This window comes from Mandrillus leucophaeus, unplaced genomic scaffold (genome assembly GCF_000951045.1).
Source record: "Mandrillus leucophaeus isolate KB7577 unplaced genomic scaffold, Mleu.le_1.0 Scaffold491, whole genome shotgun sequence".
Lineage (NCBI taxonomy): Eukaryota > Metazoa > Chordata > Mammalia > Primates > Cercopithecidae > Mandrillus > Mandrillus leucophaeus.
The window spans coordinates 177152-200602 of record NW_012105265.1 but is presented as its reverse complement, the minus strand read 5'-3'; the positions used below and the strand labels follow the sequence as shown (position 1 = coordinate 200602).

The window sequence follows — 23451 nt, the reverse complement described above, 5'->3', positions numbered from 1 at the left end:
GAACAGGTAATGAGCTTCAGCAGACACGGTGTAAGTATGTTCAGCCGGCTGTGACAGACTGCCTCCAAGATGGCTGCCAACAACTCCTCCCGTACATGCACACCGCTCTCCCCGTCAACTTCTTCTTCCCTGCCTCCTCAGCTGGGCTGGTCTCTGGTGAGTTGCGGCCATAATTCTCAAAATAACATAATCTCGAATTTTGAAATCCCAGAAGATCAAAATCCCTAAAGTCTAAAATCCCCAAAATCACAATCCCCAAAGATCAAAATCCTGAAAATATTGGAAAAAATCATTTTAAAAACTCTCTAAAATACATTTACTTACATTTTTTTAAGTTTCTTTTTCTTTCTTTTTTTTTTTAGAGACAGGGTCTTACCCTGTCATCCAGGCTGATACAGTAGCAGCATCGTACTTCACCAAAGCTTTGACCTCCTGAGCTTAGGGAATCCTCCTGCCTCAGCCTCCTGAGTAGCTAGGACTACAGGTGTGTGCCACCATGCCCAGCTGATTTTTTAAAAAAATATCTGTTGTAGAGAAAGGGTCTCACTATGTTGCCCAAGCTGGTCTTGAACTCCTGGGCTCAAGTAATCTTGCTTTGGCCTCCTCAAGTGCTGGGATTACAGGCATGAACCACTGTGCCCATTCTGTTCATTTTTAAAAGGGCATTTATTTGAGAAACCTATGAAAACATGGCAGAACACTTCAGAGGTCACTTTACACAATAAAATAGGCAAAAATAACACACATTTTTGTAAGCATAAACATCCAGGTATATTAATCAGTTGCAGAGATATAACAGTTATGAGCAAATGAACTGTAGTCATAATGAAATAGCTTAAATAACTGCAGTCATCTGAAATAACTTGATGAATAACCTAAGTCTCTTGACAACATCAGTCAAAAACTGTGATGGGTTGCCATCACACATGTAGTCACCCAAAGAACTGTGATCTTGAGAAATTTTATCTTTCACAAATGCAGATGTACAAATGGATATCTCTTCATTTATTGTGAAAGTTTCAACATTTTTATCAATAAGCACAATGGTTACCTACAAAGTCAATGTTGTGAAAACGCACCTCTGTGGAGTCGAATTTGAAAAAAAAATGCATAAAACAAATTAGAACACTCTAAAAGTCTTTATACAATCTATACCTCCAATACCAAAAACAACACAAAGATGAAATATGTAGCATAGTGAATTATAAAAAAATAATGTTGACAATTTAAAGTAGTGGAAATAGCCAAGCATGGTGGCTCACGCCTGTAATCCTAGCAGTTTGGGAGGCCAAGGCAGGCAGATCACCTGAGGTCAAGAGTTCGAGACCAACCTGGCCAACATGGAGAAATCCCGTATCTACTAAAAACTCAAAATTTAGCCAGGCGTGATGGTGTGCACCTGTAATCCCAGCTACTCGGGAGGCTGAGGCAGAAGAATCACTTGAACCCAGGAGGTGAAGGTTGCAGTGAGCTGAGATCACGCCACTGCACTCCAGCCTGGCCAACAGAGCAAGACTCCTATTTCAAAAAAATTTTTTAAAAAAGATAACTACTAGTGGACAAAAACGAAAAAGAAACTTCAACACATAAAAAAAGTGGGATAGATGATAGGTAATCGCACAAGTGTACTCCATAAGAGGTGGCCAACTTGCACTGCAATGAATAGTTGCTTTCTTCTTTCTTTTCTTTCTTTTTTCTTCTTCTTCTTCTTTTTTTTTTTGAGACACAGTCTCGCTCTGTTGCAACCTCAAACTCCTGGACTCCAGGGATCCTCCTGCCTCAGCCTCCTGAGTAGCCAGGACTACAGGCATGCACCACCACACCCTGCTAATTTTTTAAAATTTTTAGTAGAGACGAGGTCTCACTGTGTTGCTCAGGCTGGTCTCAAACTCCTGGACTCAAATGATTCTCTCACCTTGGCCTCTCAAAGTGCTAGGATTACAGGTGAGAGCCACCACAACCGGCCACATTTTTTCTTCTAGGGCATGAGTCTCCTTGGAGAATACATTCAGATTCATTTTCTATGTGGCACTGTTTTTTCTGAACTTCTTCTATGATTTGATATGCACCTGCATGAGTATTCCCTATTAAATTTTCCCATCTTCTGTGCCATGTTTCTATGCTGTTTTGGGTACATGGAAATCCATTTCACATGCACTTACATGCATAACACAAATTTGGTAGAAACAATACTGATGGTCAAACAGCAACCTCATGGTGTGTCTTCTTATCTGACCATGCATGTCATTATTTTCAAACCAGTCAGTAATTTCTCTGGCTTCTTCATGCTAATGCAGCTTTAATTTACTAAAAACTCCCGGAATTTCATCAGCTGGAATGAATGCCAATGCAGATCCATAAGGCATTTTAAGCTGAAGTTTTTGTCACTGCCATCTCACATGGCCAATCCACTCATCTGAGTTCTCTGTCAAAGGCATCAGGCTGAATGAAAAAGACAAACTCTACTGGTAACAACTTGAAATTCACTCTTAGAAGCCTTGATTGCACCTAATTTTAAATATATCGTTATGGTTTGGGCATTCAATTAGACATTAGGGATTTTAGACTATGGATTTTGATCTTTCAGTATTTCAACACTTGGGATATGGCATTTGGGATTGTGTCTTTTGGGATTGTGATCGGCACCACTTGTGACCTGCTTTGATCAACAGAAAGTAGTGGAAATAAAACTGTCAGTTCTAGGCCTAGCCTTTAAAACAGCTGGCACCTTCAGCTTTCTTACTCTTGAAATCCAGCCACCATGTGAAGACATTTAGGCAAGATTACTGAAGACTGATAGACCACGTAGAGAGACAGAAGCCACATGGAGGAGAACTAAGACTTCCTATCTGACAGAGCATTAAGGCCACTGACGTATGAGTGAGGTCATTTTAGAATTTCCAGGCCCAGCTGAGCTCCCAGATGAGCGCAGCTATATGAACGTCCTCAGCCCGTGCTACATGCAACAGAAGAACCACACAGCTGACCCACAAAATCATGAGGAAAAAACACACTACTGCTATTTTAAGTCACTGATTTTTGGGTATTCTATTACACAGCAATAGATAAAAAGCAATAGGTACCTGGAAGTGGAGTGTTGCCATATCAAAAACCTGAAACATGTGGCACTGGCTTTGTGACCTGGTGGAGGCTAAGAAAGGCAAGGAGGGAACTGTTCATGGAAGTTGGAAGAGCAGTGCAGAAATTCTTATTGGAAGCTTGAGAACAATAAGCTCGTTTTATTGTTTTCCATAGTGGTAAAACTTCTGGCAACACTGTCACTGCAGCAACTGGTGGAAGACGTGGAAGACGGAGAGGATACCCAATAAATCTGTGTATTTGGCTGATGAGATTTCCAGGGGAAATGGTGAAAAGTGGCAACTGGCTTCTTTTAACCACTCACGATAAACAATGAGAAGAAAGAGCTAAGCTACATAATTAACGTTTCAGATTTTCAGCAGCATATAGACAAAATATTTCCAACTCAGGACTTCCTGAATTCAAAAATAAAACTGTTTCTTATTCCTGTCCTCTCCAGCTGGCAAGAGATTCTCAAAGTAAGAGACAGTCTTGGGCCAAAAGTTAAATCTAGGGTGTTGCCTGTCTTAGTCTGTGTTATACTGTGATGACAGAATAACAGACTGGGTAATTTATAATAAACAGACATTTATTGGCTTACCATTCTGGAGACTGGGAAATCCAGTATCAAAGTGCTGATACTTAAAGAGGCCTTCTCACTGCATTTTCACCTGGTGGAAGGCAGAGGGAGAGAAGACCCACTTTCCAAAGTCCTTTTATTATGGCATTAAACCCACCCATGAAGGTGAACCCCTCATGGCCTAATCACCTCCCAGGAGTGTTACACTGGCAATTAAATTTCAACATGAAGCCAGAGTGGTGGCTCACTCCTGTAATCCCAGCACTTTGGGAGGCAGAGGCAGGAGGATCACTTGAGCATAGGAGTTCAAGACCAGCCTGGGCAACATAGTGAGACCTCATCTCTACTAAAAAAAAAAAAAAAAAATTAGCCAGGCATGCTGGTGGCACAGGCCTGTAGTCCCAGCTACGTGGAAGGCTGAGGAGGGAGAATCGCTTAAGCCTAAGAGGTCAAGGCTGTAGTGAGCTGTGATTGTGTCACTGCACTATGGCCTGGGTGACAGAGTGAGACCTTATCTCTAAAAAAACCAAAAAATTTCAACATGAGTTTTGGATGGAACAAACATTCAAACCATAGCACCACCAGTAAAATATGGCCTCAGTGTCAATATCAAGCCAAGGGTACAACCATACGACCCTTTATTAAGCCCTCAGAAAGAAGGTGCCTCATGTAGCCACATAGCTAGATATGGAATCTTCTGGAATCTTAAGGGTGTTGCCCTCAGTACCTTAACTTGCATGCCAAAGTAGAGAGAGGTCTGCCTCAAAGAGACTTGGGGGTGTGGCTTCCGATTAAATTTAATATATTAAATGTCCACTATATTTTTAAGGAAGATATATCTACTTGGACACAAAAGGACAGAGACAGTTTAAAATGAAAAGAGGTCTGTGGGCTCCCAAATTTCTACAGGCAGGGAACAGGCTAAGAAAGCTACTCAGCTGCAAATATGAGCCAATTTCCAAAAAGCACACAAAGAAATGCTCACCAGCATTAGTCTTTAGGGGATGTAAATCTACACCACAATGAGACACCAACTTACATACACAGAGCTGGCTATAATGTTTTTAAAATGTACAATAACAAGTGTTGGCAAAGATGTGGAGAAACTAGAACCCTTATCCACACTGCTGGGAGGAATGTAAAAAGAAGCAGGCACTTTGGAAGAGTTTGGCAGTTCTTTAAAAAGCTAAACATATAGTTACCATATGATCCAGCAATTCTACTCCTCGACATATAAGCAAGACAACTGAAAACACATGTCCACAAAAACACCTGTATGTGAAATGTTTATAGCAGCAGTAATCATAGTAGCAAAAAAGTGAAACAACCAATGTCTATCAGTTGATGAATGGATAAACAAAATGTGGTATATCCACACACAAAAAAATGATTCAGCCATAAAAATGAATAAAGAACTGATACACACTAGAAAATAGCCGAACTTTGAAAACATACTAATTGAAAGAAGCCAGTCACAAAAGGCCACATAGGAAGGTGCTTCCTGAATTTTGATTCTGGAGTCAGGAAAAGTCTTTTTGAGGAAGTGACAATTCAGTCGATACCAAAGAATCAGCTTAAGGGGTTAGCAAGGCAGAGTGTGGGGAAAAGGGCTTTCCAGGAAAGAATGTGTATGACAGCCCAAGGAGGAGGGAGCGTAGCCACGTGAGGCACTGCTGTGAGGCCAGTGTGGGAATTTCTAGGAATGTGAAAACACCGTGAAGGTGGACTTGGAGACACAGGCCAGTCTATGCAGGGCCTTCAGGTTATTGAGGTGGTTTGAAGGTGCCAATAAATAGCACCCCTTTCTCCAAATGGACTTTTTAATTTTTTTATTTTTTTCCAGACAGAGTCTCGCTCTGTTGCCAGGCTGGAGTGCAGTGGCACAGTCTCAGCTCACTGCAGCCTCTGTCTCCCAGGTTCAAACGATTCTCCTGCCTCAGTCTCCCGAGTAGCTGGGATTACAGGCATGCACCACCATGTCCAGCTAATTTTTGTATTTTTAGTAGAGACAGGGTTTCTCCATGTTGCCCAGGCTGGTCTCAAACTCCTGGTTTGAGCCAAAGTGCTGGGATTACAGGCAGGAGCCACAACACCTGGTCTCCAAATGGATCTTGAGAAATAAAATAGCCAAGTTAAGTAGACGGGGATCAAAGTATACTTGTATTACCTCTAAAGCTAGGTCAGGGGACACAGCTTAGTTGAGAGCTAAATGAGCCTGCACCTGCTACCTGCTAACTGCCACAGTCACCCTGTAGTCCAAATCTTGGAATAGCCCCTTCGAAGCAAAGTTGTAACAAATACAAATATCCAGATGGCTATTTCCCTGTGGAAGAGAAGAGCTCACTCCCTTGTCCAGCACTTTTTTTTTTTTTTTTTTTTTTGGAGTCTCGCCCTGTCACCCAGGCTGGAGTGCAGTGGTGTAATCTTGGCTCACTGCAACCTCTGCTTCCCGGGGTCATTCTATTCTCCTGCCTCAGCCTCCCAAGTAGCTGGGACTATAGGCGTGCACCACCATGCCCAGCTAATTTTTGTATTTTTAGTAGAGTTGGGGTTTCACCATGTTGGCCAGGCTGGTCTGGGCCTCCCAAAGTGCTGGGATTACAGGCGTGAGCCACCTCGCTTGGCCTAGGGCATTTGATAGATTAGCTCCACCCCGCCAAGAACTACAAACCAAAACAATCTCTCCACCTCTGTGACAGAAATAAACAGTGAGGCAAGAGGTCAAAGCCTTTAGGGAAAAAAACCTCTCCTCTTGGAAATCAGAGCAATAGAACCAAACACGTTTCCATCTAGCAATTATATTAAAGATTTTAAACAGAACACCATTTGGACCAATAAGAGGCTTGATTTATGTTTAAATATACCACTTTGGATGCTGGGTGGAAAATAAACTGGACAGGGACAAGTGTGGAAGCAGGGAACATAATCTATCCCATTAGGATGGACTCATAAATCTATTGGATGCTTCTGGCTGCAAATAAAGAGAAATTCAGATTCAAGCTAGCAGATTTATCATCTCAAATAACTAAAAGTCCAGGGGTCAGGTGAGCTTTAAGTGTGGTACAATCAGCAGCTCAGTGACGTTATCGTGATCTTCATGTCTGTTTTCTTCACTGTCATTGGTGTTGTCTTCGTCGTAAGGCAATTTCATCTCATGATTTTAAGACAGCTACCAATAACCACTGGGGCTACATATTTTCATGTTCACATATTTCAATTTTAAGATATAAAACTTCTTTGGTAATTATAGATATAATTACTTTACTTGAGTCTAATTGTGCCCAGTTTGATCACTTGCCCACCATGGGGACAATATGAATCATCAGGAAAACTTCAAGTGCTGATTAACTTATGGTAATCCACCCCTGGAGCTACAAATGAAATCAGTTTCCATATGCTTGTATGGAGCAGAAATGGATACCTTAATAAAAGTAAAGTTCTTGGCTGGATGTGGTGGCTCACGCCTGTAATCCCAGCACCTTGGGAGGCTGAGGCAGGAGGATCACGAGGTCAGGAGTTCGAGACCAGCCTGGCCAACACAGTGAAACCTCGTCTCTACTAAAAATACAAAAAATTAGCTGGGTGTAGTGGTGTGAGCCTGTAATCCCAGCTACTTAGGAGGCTGAAGCAGAAGAATTCTGGGAGGCAGAGGTTGCAGTAAGCTGAGATTGCACCATTGCCCTCCAGCCAGCCCAGGCGACAGTGCGAGATGTCTCAAAAAAAAAAAAGTTCTTATAGGAAGAAAGAAAAGGGGACTGGTGATGCAGTAAGAACTCAATAGATGTTTGCTATGTCTCTCTTCTCTAAGCTACACCATATTTAGGCTCTTTTAATTACAGTGAGGCAAAGCATAAAATAACAAAATGGCTGGGTGTGGTGCTCACACCTGTAATCCCAGCACTTTGGGAGGCTAAGGCAGGAGGATTGCTTGAAGCCAGGAGTTTGAGACCAGACTCTACAAAAATTAAACAAACAAACAAAAAAAATAAACACCAAAACACCAAGACCAATCAAAGAGTTTTATACTCCTTTTATTCTCTATCAAATGCAATTCTAAGCAATGTCCAGGTACTATCCAAACAGCTTCCAGCCCTCTGCCAAAGGTGGAATTCTTCAATCATGTGAATAGTACTGAGTCCTGATGTTTGTGTGGCTTATCTCGCCAGGGGGAGGGTAGATACAGAGAAGTTGTTCTTTTACCCTATGGCCAAACCTCTGCAAGGACAATAGGGCAAGTGAATTTGCAGAAAAATAGATGATCTAGTCTTTTATTATTTTCCCAGGATGAAGCTGGGGAAAGGGGTTGTAGGTTTCCTTTATCAATGTGGTTATGAAGGGGCATGAAAGCTTGGAATTTTTCATTTAAGAGTAATAGTCTAATCCCAGCACTTTGGGAGGCCAAGGCGGGCAGATCACGAGATCCGGAGATGGAGACCATCCTGGCCAACATGGTGAAACCCCATCTCTACTAAAAATACAAAAATTAGCTGGGCATGGTGGCACACGCCTGTAGTCCCAGCTACTCGGAGGCTGAGGCAGGACGATGGCTGGAACCCAGGAGGCGGAGGTTGCAGTGAGCCTAGAGCGCGCCACTGCACTCCAGCCTGGCGACAGATTGAGACTCAAAAAAAAACAAAAAAAGTAATAGTTTGCTAATTCCATTATTTACAATAGATAGAAAAAAAAATTGATCAATGGGCAAGTTGAGGAGTCTCTGGGCCCATGTAAAGTATGTTCCTAAGGTCTCCTACATGAAAGATGGGAAACTACAGCAGTACGAGCAAGAAATCCTGGTGGCTTCTAGGATAATGATAAGAAAGATGGAGAGATGTGGACTAATTCAAAATGTATTCTGGAATAGAATCATAATGACTGGATGCTATATCAGATACAACAATAAAGAAAGGGGCGAAGGCCAGGCGCGGTGGCTCAAACCTGTAATGCCAGCACTTTGGGAGGCCGAGACCGGCGGATCACGAGGTCAGGAGATCGAGACCATCTTGGCTAACACGGTGAAACCCCGTCTCTACTAAAAAATACAATAAAAAAATTAGCAGGGCGTGGTGGCGGGCGCCTGTAGTCCCAGCTACTCGGGAGGCTGAGGCAGGAGAATGGCGTAAACCCGGGAGGCGGAGCTCGCAGTCAGCTGAGATGGGGCCACTGCACTCCAGCCTTGGCCACAGAGCAAGACTCCGTCTCAAAAAAAAAAGAGAAAGGAGAGAATAAATGACTCCTAGATTTCTGGTTGAAACATTTAAGTAGATTGTGGTGCCATTTCCGGAGACAGGAAAGATCATAGGAAGTGCAGGTTAGTAAATATAGTCAAGAATCTCAATTCAAATAACGTAAATTTGAGACGCATGAGAGATCTCTAAGTGGAAACACCAATAAGCAGTTGGATAGACTAATATTAAGAGTCCTAACGAGAGGGAGACCTGGCATGGAGACACAGAAGATATAGAAACCGCCCAGCCCCTCTCCCTACTCTCCCATCCATAGCTCACTTTTAAAAGTGAGGGCACACTTCTGCATGGGAGACTGCATGGCTCTAATAGTCTCATATAACAGGGACAGCCAGAGGAGGAAGTCTGTATATCAAGGCATATGTTGCCTCACCCACAGGAGCTCCAGCTTGTGACCATGGCCAGACTTTGCCTTGCTTCATCAACTCCTGTTCAGCAGACCGAAGTAACTTTTCACCATCCCCAGGCTATGACGGCAAAAGGGCTTTGTATATACTATTATTATATAAATTGTATATACTATTATTATACAAATTGTATAATTTTTTTAAGTTGTATTTCTGGATTTTCAGTTGTTAAACAGAATTTATTTTCTATTTTGACCTTGAATCCTGAGATTTTTTTTTTTTTTTGAGACAAGGTCTCACTCTGTCACCTAGGCCGAGTGCAATGGCGCAATCACAGCTCACTGCAGCCTCTACCTCATGGGCTCAATCGATCCTCCTGCCTCAGCTTCTTGAGTAGCTGTGACTACAGGTATATGCCACCACGCCTGGCTAATTTTTCTATTTTTTGTAAAGACAGGGTCTCACTATGTTGCCTAGGTTGATCTTGAACTCCTGGGGTCAAATGATCCACCCACCTTGGCTTCCCAAAGTGCTGGGATTACAGGCATGAGCCAGCAGCCCCTGATCACATCCTGAGATTTTCTAAGTTCACCTATTTATTATGATCATTTATCTATAGAATCTTGTTTCCTATATATACAATCATATTGTCTGTGAATAATGGTTTTATTTCTTCCCATCATTTTTTCATTTTTAAAAACTGAGACATAATTTACATACTATAAAATTCACCCTTTTAAAGTGAACCCTTTCGTGGTTTTTATTTAGTGTATTCAGAAGGTTATGCAACTATCACCACTCTCTAATTCTAGAAAAATTTCATCATCCAAAAAAGAAACTCTGTACTCATTAGCATTGACTCCTTACAGTTCCTGGCAATCATTAATCAACCATTTCCTGAGGCATCAATTTTGCCAAAATTCATTTACTACATAATCATTGTGTAGTTATTATATGCTATGCACTGTTTTAGGCATTAAGGATTCAATATGAAACAAGACGAAGTTCTTCCTTTTGAGGAGAAAAATACAACTTAAAACAGTGTTTTGACAATAAAAGAAGCTCAGATATATAATGGATTAGGATGCAAAAATGCATACATTTTTACAATAAAATATGGAACTTCAAGGTAATTTCCTGTTGGACCACATACTGCAAGCTCTGCCCCAGCCCTGTGGTGATATGCTTTCATTCTCCTTCCCGGCTGCAGCCAACATGAGCACTTTATAGGAAAAGGCTGAAAAACACTGCTATAATGTTCATCTGTACAATGAAGGGACATACATACAATGATTACAGGTTGAATCAGTAAACCAAAGGCTTGATTTCTAGCTTAGGCATAAATATTGCCCAATTATTTATTAATTATAAATTGGTACACAATGGCTTCATCCATCCACTGAACAAATATTGAGTGGGTTTCTCATTAATACATGACGAAAGACATAAAAATATGTAAGATACATGGTCCTAATCTTAAAAGCTTTACTCAAATCACTAGATATATAAGAAAATATAATAATATATGAGAGTTTTGAATCACACATAACAGGCAAATTGCTTCTGGAAAATAAGAAAATTCTTCCATTATGCAATTTGTCCATTTTGTAAACAAAATGAAACACTTTATAAAAATGTTCAGCCTGGTGTGGTGGCTCACAGATTGCCTGAGCCCAGGAGTGTGAGCCTGCAATGAGCTGTGATTACACCTTTGTATTCCGGCCTGGGCAACAGAGAGAGACTATATCTCTAAAAATGAATAAATAATAATTAAATAATAAATAAAAATAAATAAAATACTCATGTCAGCCTGGAACTTACACTTGGATCACCTGTCTCTAGTATCTGAAAATATACCTAGATATCAAAAAAGGAGTTGAATTAATCTATTATCCAAAGTAAATTACAAGTAACTGTACTAACTTACTTTTCAGTGCCTCATTCATTTGTGCCTTGTGGTTAGCTGCATGATACCAGGTGATCTCAGCGCCATCTTCTGCTGTAATCTGGCTATTTCTCAGAAAATACTCCAGTATATTTTCACTCCAAGATCCTAAAATAACAGTGTTTACATGTAAATTAATATTGTTTTTTATAGGGTAAAATTTTTAAAATTATTTTTGTTGTATATATTTAAGATACACATATGCTGTTATGTGATATAGATAGATAGTAAAAAGGTTACTATAATGAAGCAAATTAACATATCCATCATCTCACATATCTATTTTCTCTGTGTGTGGCAAGAACAGCTAAAATCTCATTTAACATGAATCCCTTATATACAGTACAATCTGGAGTCCTCATGTTACACATTAGATCTTGACTTGTTCATCTTTTTTTTTTTTTTTTTTAATTTGAGAGCAGGTACTGTTTATTAACCAACCAACTTAGAAAAATAATCATGGTAGACATCTTAGTTCATTCTTCTAATAAGCCTGTTGATCTGGTCCTCCCTGCTGCCAGCATCTCTCCCTTCTACAAAATGGGTGGTCTCTCAGCTAGGTGCAGTGGCTCACACCTGTAATCCCAGAATTTTGGGAGGCTGAGGCAGGCAGATTACTTGAGGTGAGGAGTTCGAGACCAGCATGGCCAACAGGGTGAAACCCTGTCTCTAACAAAAATACAAAAAAAAAGTTAGCCAGGTGTGGTGGCACATGCCTGTAATCCCAGTTACTCCAGAGGCTGAGGCAGGAGAATCAATTGAACATGGGAGGCGGAGGTTGCAGTGAGCTGAGATCACGCCACTGCACTCCAGCCTAGATGACACAGCAAGACTCTGTCTCAAAAATAAAATAAAATAAAATAAAAAATGGATGGTCTTTTTCTCCATTCCACCTCATGGATAAGATAATTTGAAGGCCCACAGGAAGTTATTTGCTTCTCTGAAGTGTTTTCCAACAGTATAGATCTCATGAATCAGATCTTCCATGTAGATGATGCCGTATTTACCAAGAGATCGAGCAATCAAAGTGTTATCTGTTAACACAATTCGCTTCTTATTGATTTTGCCATAACCACACTTGTAGATTATTGACTTCAGGTTTGGGTATCCCCAAGCAGTATATGGTTCTACAATCCTCAGCATGTTAACTGAAGCCTGTTGAGCTTCACAAAGGTTCCAATGAAGATTTGATGAAGGCGAAGAAGCTGTAACACCTTTTGGACCTTTGGGCTCACACCACTGACACCTCTGATCCTGAAGACAAATGCCAATTTGGGTTTTGCAGGTACACAGAAGTTGCCAGCTTTTCTTGCCATCCCTGCCATTCGAATTTCAGTTCTGTGTATCTGCCTATATTCCTTGAGACAGTGCTTTGCTTTTTCATAGATAAGCTTCCTCCTTGCCTTTTGAAGCATCTTTTGGTCAAATGTCTTTCTCAGGTACTTGATCTTCAGCTCTGCGAAATTCCTTTGCTTTTTCTTAAGGGTTTCTGGCACAGCAGGAACCTTCTTGTCTTCTACACCTTCCACGGTTCCAGCCGGAAAAAGAGGCAACTTGCTCATCTTACATATCTGTTCTGTATCCTCTAACCTACATCTCCCCATTTCCTCTGTGTCCCTCCTCCCCGTAGCCATTGTTTTGTCATCTATTTCTGTTATATTTGATTTTTTAATTCCAGATATAAGTGAGATCATGCACTATTTTTCTTTCCGTGTCTGGCTTATTTTACTTAGCATAATGTCCTCCAGGCTCATCTATGTTGTGGAAAATGGCAAGTTCTCATTCTTCTTTAGGACTGAATAATATTCCTTTTTATCTGTGTACCACAGTTTATTTATTCACTCATCTATCAACAAACACTTGTTGTTTCCATACCCTGGCTACTGTAAATAATGCTGCAATGGACATGGGGGTGCAGATATCTTTACAAAGTGGTGATTTCATTTCCTTTGGGTATATGACCGGGAAAGGGATTGCTGAGTTATGGGGTGGAAAAAAAATTTAATAAAGCACAGACAAGATATTGAGGGATAATAACAAAGTAGTTAGACTGGGAAAAATATAAGATTTTAAAAATAGAGAACAAGTATTATGATGTGGCAAGTATGTAATATAAACATGTTATATATTATAATTAGTAGACATATAGGATAGTCTGAACATTAGAAGCATAAGAATGTAGGAAGAAACTAAAACTCAAGTGGATATTTAAAAGCTGGAAATTACATGTGATGTTCTCTACAATCCTGGTCCCAGAAATATAAGGAAAACTGAGGTAAAGTCAAAGCTATATTTAAAATTCTAAGTTTTACTCACTTGTTTTCTCTACCTGAAGCCCCATTCTACATTTATATTAACAATTTAATATTTAAATTGCATATTTTACTGCATATCTACCTTCAGATTATTCTGAGCAACATCTATATGAGTGAGCAAGTAATCTCTTGAATTAGGATTCATAAGTTTATCTAGCATGTGCAATATACGTAATTCTCATATCCTTCAACTACTTTTTGGTATAACACATTTTCTCTTGATTAAGCATTAAAATTTGTGAGTTAACAAAGAGTAAGATAAGTGGTAGCAAAAATATCTGAACCCAGATCCACTCCATACTATATCATAACATATAGGAAGAAAATGCTAAACAAAAGGTGTCCATAATTTTAGCTCCCTAATCCTTGTTCATGCTCCGAACGTTTATTAAGAGCCTAGCAAGTGGCTGCAAAGTCCCCAAGCATGAGAATCTTTCCTCTGTTAATTATTTGTTTGTTAACTCTGCCTAACAACAGTTAAAAATCTGAAACTGCTTCTTCCTTTTTTGTTTGTTTTTTTCCCATCTGCCATCTGTGGTGGAGCTGCCACCAAAACGCAGATTTCATAAAATCCCTTCTGGGGAAGACCCCCACCCTCAAGGTTGGACCCTCAGACACAATAGAAAAGGTAAAGGCCAAAATCTAGGAATTCCTCCTAATCAGCAAAGACGGATCCTTGCTGGCCAGCAACTGGAAGATGGACGTACTCTGTCTGACTACAACATTCAAAAGGAGTCTACTCTTTATCTTGGGTTGAGACTCTGTGGTGGTGCTAAGAAAAGGAAGAAGTCTTACACCACTCCCAAGAATAATAAACACAAGAGAAAGCAGGTGAAGCTGGCAGTCCTGAAATACTACAAGGTGGATGAGAATGGCAAAATTAGTCACCTTTGTCGAGAGTGCCATTCAGATGGTGCTGGAGTGTTTATGGCAAGCTACTTTGACAGACATTATTGTGGCAAATGTTGTCTGATTACTGCTTCAACAAACCAGAAGACAAGTAATTGTGTATGAGTTAATAAAAGACATGAGCTAACATCTTTTTTAAAACCCCCCCAAAAAACCAAAAACCCAAAACCTAAAAATGGCTATCGGAAACTGCTGATAAGATATTGAGAAAAAGTAAAATTTGATCAGAGAATGGAGGGGCATATAAAGACAAATTCTAACTAACATACGAGGGACTTAGCAACCACTTCTAATACTGGGCTGCAGAATTTAAAAAAAAAAAAGACAGTTAGGTGGAGGATTCACTATCCCCAAAGCAGTCTCCCACTCAAAACACATGGCCCTATTTGGCACATATAATAGAGTCATAGACCTTTCATACTAAGATGGCAACACATGGCCATCATTCTTTAAAATATTAAGGTAGCCATTTTAGAAGGCACATTATCGATTGGCTATAACAAATGTCTGACAATAGGAAAATAATTAAATCAGTACATATGCATGATAGAATATATGACTAATGTGGCTGTTAAAAATGAAGGTTTTCCCAGCACTTTGGGAGGCCGAGATGGGCGGATCACGAGGTCAGGAGATTGAGACCATCCTGGCTAACACAGTGAAACCCAGTCTCTACTAAAAAAATACAAAAAACTAGCCGGGCGAGGTGGCGGGCGCCTGTAGTCCCAGCTACTCGGGAGGCTGAGGCAGGAGAATGGCGTGAACTCGGGAGGCGGAGCTTGCAGTGAGCTGAGATCCAGCCACTGCACTCCAACCTGGGCGACAGACCGAGACTCCGTCTCAAAAAAAAAAAAAAAAAAAAAAAAATGAAGGTTTTGAGATACACCAAATGATTCAGAGATCTGATAAGCATGACGTTACCAGAAAAACCTAAATGTTGGTTAATGGTTCATATTGGATATTTCCAAAGCACTTTTCAACTACACATACTGCATTCAGAATTTTTATAAAGGCAACCTACAAAGTAATAATAAAATATCAGGACTCTAGAATTTAAAAACATTTAAAGTAAAAAGTTTTCCTTACCCTTTTACTAAGTGAAATTGTTAGTTTGTATTTAAGCCACAACTGTATATATCTTAAAACTTAAAAGAGGATCCAATTACCTATGATCTAGGGTCTTAGTATTATTATTTAAACAGGCTGGAACTCTGAAAACAGGACCAAGAGAAAGGCAAAAATAGTTGCAACTTTTTTAAGATTGAGTTTTTGAGCAGTTTATTTATTTATTTATCTATTTATTTTGAGACAGTCTTGCTCTGTCACTCAGGCTGGAGTGCAGGGGGATGATCTCAGCTCACTGCAATCTCCGCCTCCTGCGTTCAAGTGATTCTTGTGCTTCAGCCTTCCGAGCAGCTGAGATTACCGGCATGCATGCGCCATCACATTGGCTACTTTTTGTATTTTTAGTAGAAATGGTGTTTCACCATGTTGGCTAGGCTGGTCTCAAACTCCTGGCCTCAAGCAGTCAGCCACCCTCAGTCTCCCAAAGTGCTGAGATTACAGGCGTGAGCCACCATGCCTGGCCTTTTAAGCAGTTTTCATTTACAGAAAAAAATTAGGCTGGGCATGGTAGCTCATGCCTGTAATCCCAGCACTTTGGTTGGTCGAGGTGGGCAGATCATCTGAGGTCAGGAGTTCAAGACCAGCCTGGCCAATATGGTGAAACCCCTTCTCTACTAGAAATACACAAATTAGCAGGGTGTGGTGGCTCACGTCTGTAGTCCCAGCTACTCAGGAGGCTGAGGCAGGGTAATAGCTCAAATCCAGGAGGCAGAGGTTGCAGTGAGCCGAGATCATGCCACTGCACTCCAGCCTGGGTGACAAAGCAAGACTCCGTCTCAAAAAAAAAAAAAAAAAAAAAAAAATTAGCAAAAAGAGCAAAGTTCCCATATCATCCCCACTATTCCCTCAATTTCCCCAGTTCTTGTTTTTTTGGAAATTACAAAATTGCTTTTATTTAAAAATCCCCAATTTTTAACATCTTGCATTAGTGTGGTATGTCTGTTAGACTAGATGAGCCAATACTGACATTTTGTTATTAACTAAAGTCCATAGTTTACATTAGAATTCACTCTTGGTGTAATACATTTTATAGGTTTTGACAGATGTCTAGGTGTATATCTGAGATAGCAGGTTCAGTTATGGGCCACTGGAATAAAGTGAGTATCACAATAAAGCAAGTCACACAATTTTTAGTTTCCCAGTATGTATAACAGTTATGTTTACACTGTTACACTGTAGCCTATTAGGTGTACAATAGCATTATGTCTAAAAACAATGTGCATACCTTGATTTTAAAACACTTTATTGCTAAAAAGTGGCAACAATCATCTGAGCCTTCTGCTAGCTGAAATCTTTTGACTGGTGGAGGGTCTTGCCTCAATGTTGATGGCTACTGACCAATCAGAGTGGTGGTTGCTGAAGGCTGTGGTGGCTGTGACAATTTCTTAAAATAAGACAATGAAGCTATTGATATCAGTGGATTCTTCCTTTCATGAAAGATCTCTCTGTAGCACACAGTCCTGTTTGATAGCATTGTACCCACAGGAGAACTTACAAAATGACAGTCAATTCTCTCAAACTCTGCTGCTGCTTTAACAACTAAGTGTATGTAATATTCTTTATCATCTGTGGTCATTTCAACAATGTTCACAGCATCTTCACCAGAAGTAGATTACATCTCAAGAAACTACTGTCTTTGCTCATACATAAGAAGGAACTCCTAGTTCATTAAAGTCTTATCATAAAATTGCAATAATATAGTCACATCTTCAGGCTCCATTCTAATTCTAGTTCTCTTGCTATTTCTTTTTTTTTTTTTGAGACAGAGTCTCGCTCTTTCGCCCAGGCTGGACTGCAGTGGCGCTATCTCGGTTCGCTGCAAGCTCCACCTCCTGGGTTCACGCCATTCTCCTGCCTCAGCCTCCCGAGTAGCTGGGACTACAGGCACCTGCCACCATGCCCGGCTAATTTTTTGTATTTTTAGTAGAGACTGGGTTTCACTGTGTTAGCCAGGATGGTCTCCATCTCCTGACCTCATGATCCACCTGCCTCGGCCTCCCAAAGTGCTGGGATTACAGGTGTGAGCCACTGCGCCCCACCTTCTCTTGCTATTTCTATCACATTTGCAGTTACATCCTCTACTGAAGTCTTGAATCCCTCAAAGTCACTCATGAGAGTTGGAATCAACTTCTTCCAAACTCCTGTTAAAGTTGATATCTTTACTTTCTCCCATTAATCACAAATCTTCTTGATGGAATCTAGGATGATGATTCTTTGCCCACATTCATCAGAGAAATCACTATCTATGGCAGCTACTGATTTACAAAACATTTCTCAAATAATAAGATGTGAAAGTCAAGATTACCCTTTGATCCACGGGCTGCAGAATAGACGCAAGCATGCAGGAAAACAACATCAATCTCTTTGCATATCTCCATCAGAGCTCTTGGGTAACCAGGTGCCTTGTCAATGAACAGTAACACCTTGAAAGAAATCTTTTTTTTCCTGAGCAGTGGGTCTCCACAGTGGGCTTAAAATATTCTGTAAATCATGCTATAAACAGATGTGCTGTCATCCAGGCTTTGTTGTTACATTTCTAGAGCACAGGCAGAGAAGTAGATGTAGCATAATTCTTAAGTACCCTGTGATTTTCAGTATAGTAAATGAGCACTGGCTTCCACTTAAAGTCACCAGCTGCATTAGCCCTAACAAGAAAGTCAGCCTGTCTTTTGAAGCTTTTAAGCCAAATATTGGCTTTTTCCCTCCAGCAATCAAAGTTCTAATGGCATCTTCTTACAACAGAAGGCTATTTTATTTACACTGAAAATCTATTGTTGGCCCTGCACAGTGGCTCATGCTTGTAGTCCCAGCACTTTGGGATGCTGAGGTGGGAGGATCACTTGAGCCCAGGAGTTCAAGACCAGCTGGGGCAACATGACGAAATCCCATCTCTACAAAAAATACAAAAATTAGTAGGCTGTAGTGGTATGTGCCTATATTTCCAGCTACTTGGGGGGCTGAGGTGGGAGGATCGATTGAGCTCAGGAGATCAAGGCTGCAATGAGCCATGATCGTGCCACTGTACTCCAGCCTGTGTTACAGAAGGAGACCCTGTCTGGAAGGAAGGAAGGAAGGAAGGAAGGAAGGAAGGAAGGAAGGAAGGAAAGAAAGAAAGAGAGAGAGAGAGATCTACTGTTAGTATAGCTACTTTCATCAATGATCTTAGCTAGATTTTCTGGATCACTTGCTGTAGCTTCCCTTATCAGCACCTGCTGCTTCATCTCGAAATTTTTTGTTGTAGAAACAGCTTTTTCCCTTAAACCTCATGAACCAACCTCTGCGAATCTCCAGCTCCCCTTCTGTAGCTTCTGTACTTCTCACAGTCTTCACAGAATTGAAGAGAGTTAGGGCCTTACTCTGGATTAGGCTTTGGCTTACGGGAATGTTGTGGCTGGTTTGACCTATCCAGACCACTCAGACTTTCTCCATATCAGCAATAGGGCTGTTTTGCTTTCTTATAATTTGTGTTTTCCATGGAGTGGCACTTCTAATTTTCTTCAAGAGCTTTTCCTTTGCATTGACAACTTAGCTGTTTGTCACAAGAGGCCTCTCTCAGCTTTCAAAATGTTTTTCACACTAAGCTTAATCATTTCTAGCTTTTGATTTTGTTTTTGTTTTTTTTTCAGAGACAAGTCTCACTCTGTTGCCCAGGCTGGAGTGTAGTGGTGCAATCATAGCTCACTGTAATCTGAAATTCATGGGCTCAAGTGATCCTCCTGCCTTGGCATCCCAAGTAGCTAGGACTACAGGTGCGTACCACCACGGCCAGCTAATTTTTAAAATTTTTTGTAGAGACAAGGTCTTGGTACGTTGCCCAGGCTGGTCTTGAACTGCTGGCTTCATGTGATGACCTCAGCCTCCCAGAGTGCTGGGATTACAGCCACTGTGCCCAGCCCTCTAGCTTTCAATTTTAAGTGAGAAACAGGTGACTCTTCCTTTCACGTGAATGCTTAGAGCCCATTCTATGGTTATTAACCAGCCTAATTTCAATACTGTTGTGTCTCAGGAAATAGTAAGACCCTAGGAGAGGGAGAGAGACAGGAATATGGTTGGCTGGCGAAGCAGTCTGAACGCACACCATATTTATGTATTTAGTTTTTATCCTTGCCAAGCCGGCCAGCATGCACTGCCCAAGCTGGCAAGGCTCACACGCCACATTTACAGATTCAGTTTGACTTTGTGGTGCCCCAAAACAATTATTATTGTAGCATTTAAAGATCACTGATCACAGATCACCATAATAAATATAATAATTTTAAAAATATAATAATTTTTAAATTTGAAATATTGCAAGAATTCCCCAAATGTGACAGACACAAAGTGAACACATGCTATTGAAAAATACGGCACCAATAGACTTGCTCAATACAAGGTTGCCACAAACCTTCAATTTGTAAAAAAAAAAAAAAAAAAAAAAAAAGTATTATCTTCAAAGTGTAATAAAGTGAAGTACAATAAAACAAGGGATGCTTGTACAATGGCATGTATCTACCACTACAATATCACATGGAATCACAGTGTTGCTGCTCCAAACCTCTGTGCTCCCTCTATTTATCCCAACCTCCTTTCCCGTGCAACCTGTGGCTGTTTTCCAGATACCATAGCCGAGTTGATTAGTTGGAACAGAAATGTATGCCCTGCAAAGCCCAAAATTTAATATCTGGCTCTTTACAGAAAAAGTTTGCTGACCACCAAGATATGGAAACAAGCTAAGAGCCATTAGTGGGTAAATGGATAAAGAAAATGTGGCAGAGATACACAATGGAGTACTATTCAGCCTTAAAAAAGAAGAAAATTCTGTCATCTGTGACAAATGAAGAAACCTGGAGGACAGTATGCTAAATGAAATGAGCCAGGTATGGAAAGAAAAACACTGCATAGTCTTACATGCAGTCTTACATGTGGAATTTCAAAAAGTAGAGCTTACAGGAGTAGAAAGTAGAGTGGTGGTTACCAGAGGCTAGGGATGCAGCCGGGGCAATTGGATGGGAGGGGAATATGTCAAAGGGTACAAAGTTCTGGTTAGACAGGAGGAATAAGTTCCCAAGATCTATTGCACAGCATGGTTACTATAGTTAATAACTCTGGGCATGCTGGCTCACAACTGTAACTCCAGCACTTTGGGAGGTCGAGGCGGAAGGACTGCTTAAGCTCAGGAGTTCGAGACCAGCCTGGGCAATGAAGAAAGACCTTGTCTCTACTACTAAATAAAATAATAATAACCCGGGCACGGTGGTGTGTGCCTGTAGTCCCTGCTACTCAGGAGGCTGAGGCAGGAGGATCACTTGACCCAGGGAGTCAAGGCTGTAGTGAGCCATGTCTGCACCACTGTACTCCAGCCTGGGTGACAGAGCAAGACCCTGTCTCAATAATAATAATACTACTAGTAATAGTGTATTATATATTTTGAAATTCCTAAATGAGTAGACTTTAAATGCTCTCATTACAAAGAAATGATAAGTATATGAGGTGATGGATATATTAATTAGCCTGACTTAATCATTCTAACATGTATACATGTATTGTAACATCACATTATACCTCACAAATATACAGTTATTGTCAATTAAAAATAAAATTAAAAAAGAAAGTTTGCTATTTGCTGACCCCTGGACGAGACAATCGTTAAGGTTCCTTCCAGTTTCCAAAAGCGACTACCAGAATTGACTTACCATTAAAGACAGTGTACCATATGTCCACACAAACACTTGTACACGCATGTTCACAGTAGCATTATTCACTATACCCAAAAGATGGAAACAACTCAAATGTCCATCAACTAATGGGTGGATAAACAAAATGTGGTGTTTCATGCAATTCCTTTTCTGGCCATAAAAAGGAAAGAAGTACTGAAACATGCTACAAGATGGATGTATCTTGAAAACACTACGACAAACGGAAGCAGCCAGACATAAGAGGGTCTATGTTGGGTGATTCCATTTATATGAAACATCCAGAATAGGCAAATTCAAAGAGATAGAAAGTAGAATAGTGGCTCTGTGTTTAAAGGGTGGGGGATGGGGAAGTGTTTCTTTTTGTAAGGTGAAGATGTTTTAAAATTGTGGCAATTGTTGCACAAGTCTGTGAATAAGCTAAAATCAAACAAATAAGCTAAAACCACTGAATCATACTCTTTAAATGAGTAAATTGTATATTAATAGTATGCAAATTATACATCAGTAAGGATTTTTAAAAATTTATTAATTTTTTTTTAAGGCTCTGGCTCTGTTGCCCAGGCTGGCATGTTCTTGGCTCACTGCAGCCTCTCTCAGGCTCAAGCGATTCTCCCACCTCAGTCTCTTCCTGAGTGGCTGGGTCCACAGGCATGTGCCACCACCATACCTGGCTAATTTATTTGTATTTTTTGTAGGGACAAGTCCTCCCTGTGTTGCCCAGGCTGATCCAAACTCCAGGGCTCAAGCGATCCTCCTGCCTTTCAAAGTGTTTAGATTACAGGCGTAAACCACCACGCCCGGCCAGGATGGAACTTTTCACTATACATCCTATTGTGCCTTTTTAACTCTTTTATGTTGAGAATGTATTTTTTTTTAAGTAAGGGGGAAAAATGACATATAACAGAAGAATCTGGTTAAGAATTAGTTTTATCAATAACTCGGTAATGAGAAGAAAATTTGTTTTTTTTGTTTTTGTTTTTGTTTTGAGACAGAGTCTCTCTCTGTTGCCCAGGCTGGAGTGCAGTGGCAGGATCCCGAATCACTGCAAGCTCCGCCTCCCGGGTTCACACCATTCTCCTGCCTCAGCCTCCCGAGTAGCTGGGACTACAGGCGCCCGCCATCACGCCCGGCTAGTTATTTTGTATTTTTAGTAGAGATGGGGTTTCACCGTGTTAGCCAGGATGGTCTTGATCTCCTGACCTCGGCCTCCCAAAGTGCTGGGATTACAGGCGTGAGTCACCGCGCCCAGCCCGAAAATTTGTTTTTTAAAAAATGGCATTTGTCAGGAATTGGACGTTTTTCACTTATGCACACATTTTTTCCCAAGATTCCGTAAACCTTGCATCGATTCAGAAGAGAACCTGGATTTATACAGCCTGTGAGTGAGAATGGTGTAAGTCTTGAGTGTGGGCTTTGTCCCAGATTTGTTTGGATTCTTAGGAAAACCAGGCTTTAAAAGGATTTATACTGAGAAGTAAAGAACCCAAGAGTTAAAAATGGAAAACTCTGGTCTGAAGAAAATGTTCTATGGAGGTTTAGCACAGGTCTTAAAAAAGAGAAAAAAAAGTTCACATCCTTTGACCCAGTAATTTCCCTTACAAGAATCATGTCCAGGATAAAAACAAACCAAAAACATAACTGAGGAAGAACAATGCAAAAATGTTTATTACAGAATGAATTCTAACAAAACTAAACAGGAAACAACTGATTAACGTTCAACATTAGGAGACTGGTTAATTACAATATAACTGTATTGTATACAATATAATTGTGTAAAACAATTCAGTCATTCAAAATTATGTTTATAAAAACCTTGGTGACAAGGAATACTATAAGAGGCAGGATTTTAAAAATTATGTTTACCATGACCTTAACTCTATTTTTAAGAGTCAGGGTTGTTAGAAAATACCAAAAAGTTAGTAGTGGTGCCTGTGGGTATCAGCATTTGGGGATTTTTTTTTTTTCCTACTTCCCTATACTAATATACTTTATAAATGTTCTATAATGGCATTTATCAGAACCTGGACATTTTTCGCTTACACACACGTGTTATTCCAAGATTCTGTAAACCGTGCATCGATTCAGAAGAGAATCTGTATTTTTTTTTCTTTTTTTTTTTTTGAGACGGAGTCTCGGTCTGTCGCCCAGGCTGGAGTGCAGTGGCCGGATCTCAGCTCACTGCAAGCTCCGCCTCCCGGGTTCACGCCATTCTCCTGCCTCAGCCTCCCGAGTAG

At 40.5% G+C, this 23451-nt stretch overlaps 1 protein-coding gene and 1 pseudogene across 2 annotated transcripts in view; both read right to left on the bottom strand.

Moving 5' to 3' along the window:
* FAM151B (family with sequence similarity 151, member B) overlaps positions 1–23451 on the bottom strand; it is a 75483-nt gene that overhangs the window by 51275 nt on the left and 757 nt on the right. The window contains exon 2 of the mRNA XM_011995555.1: positions 11176–11301. Within this exon, the coding sequence (XP_011850945.1) occupies positions 11176–11301 (126 nt within the window). The remainder of the gene's footprint in view (positions 1–11175; positions 11302–23451) is intronic.
* LOC105550613 lies at positions 11603–12755 on the bottom strand (annotated as a pseudogene). The gene is made up of 2 exons (XR_001007751.1): positions 12072–12755; positions 11603–11744 (listed from the first exon to the last, which is right to left on the bottom strand). The product of XR_001007751.1 is annotated as a 60S ribosomal protein L7 pseudogene (transcript).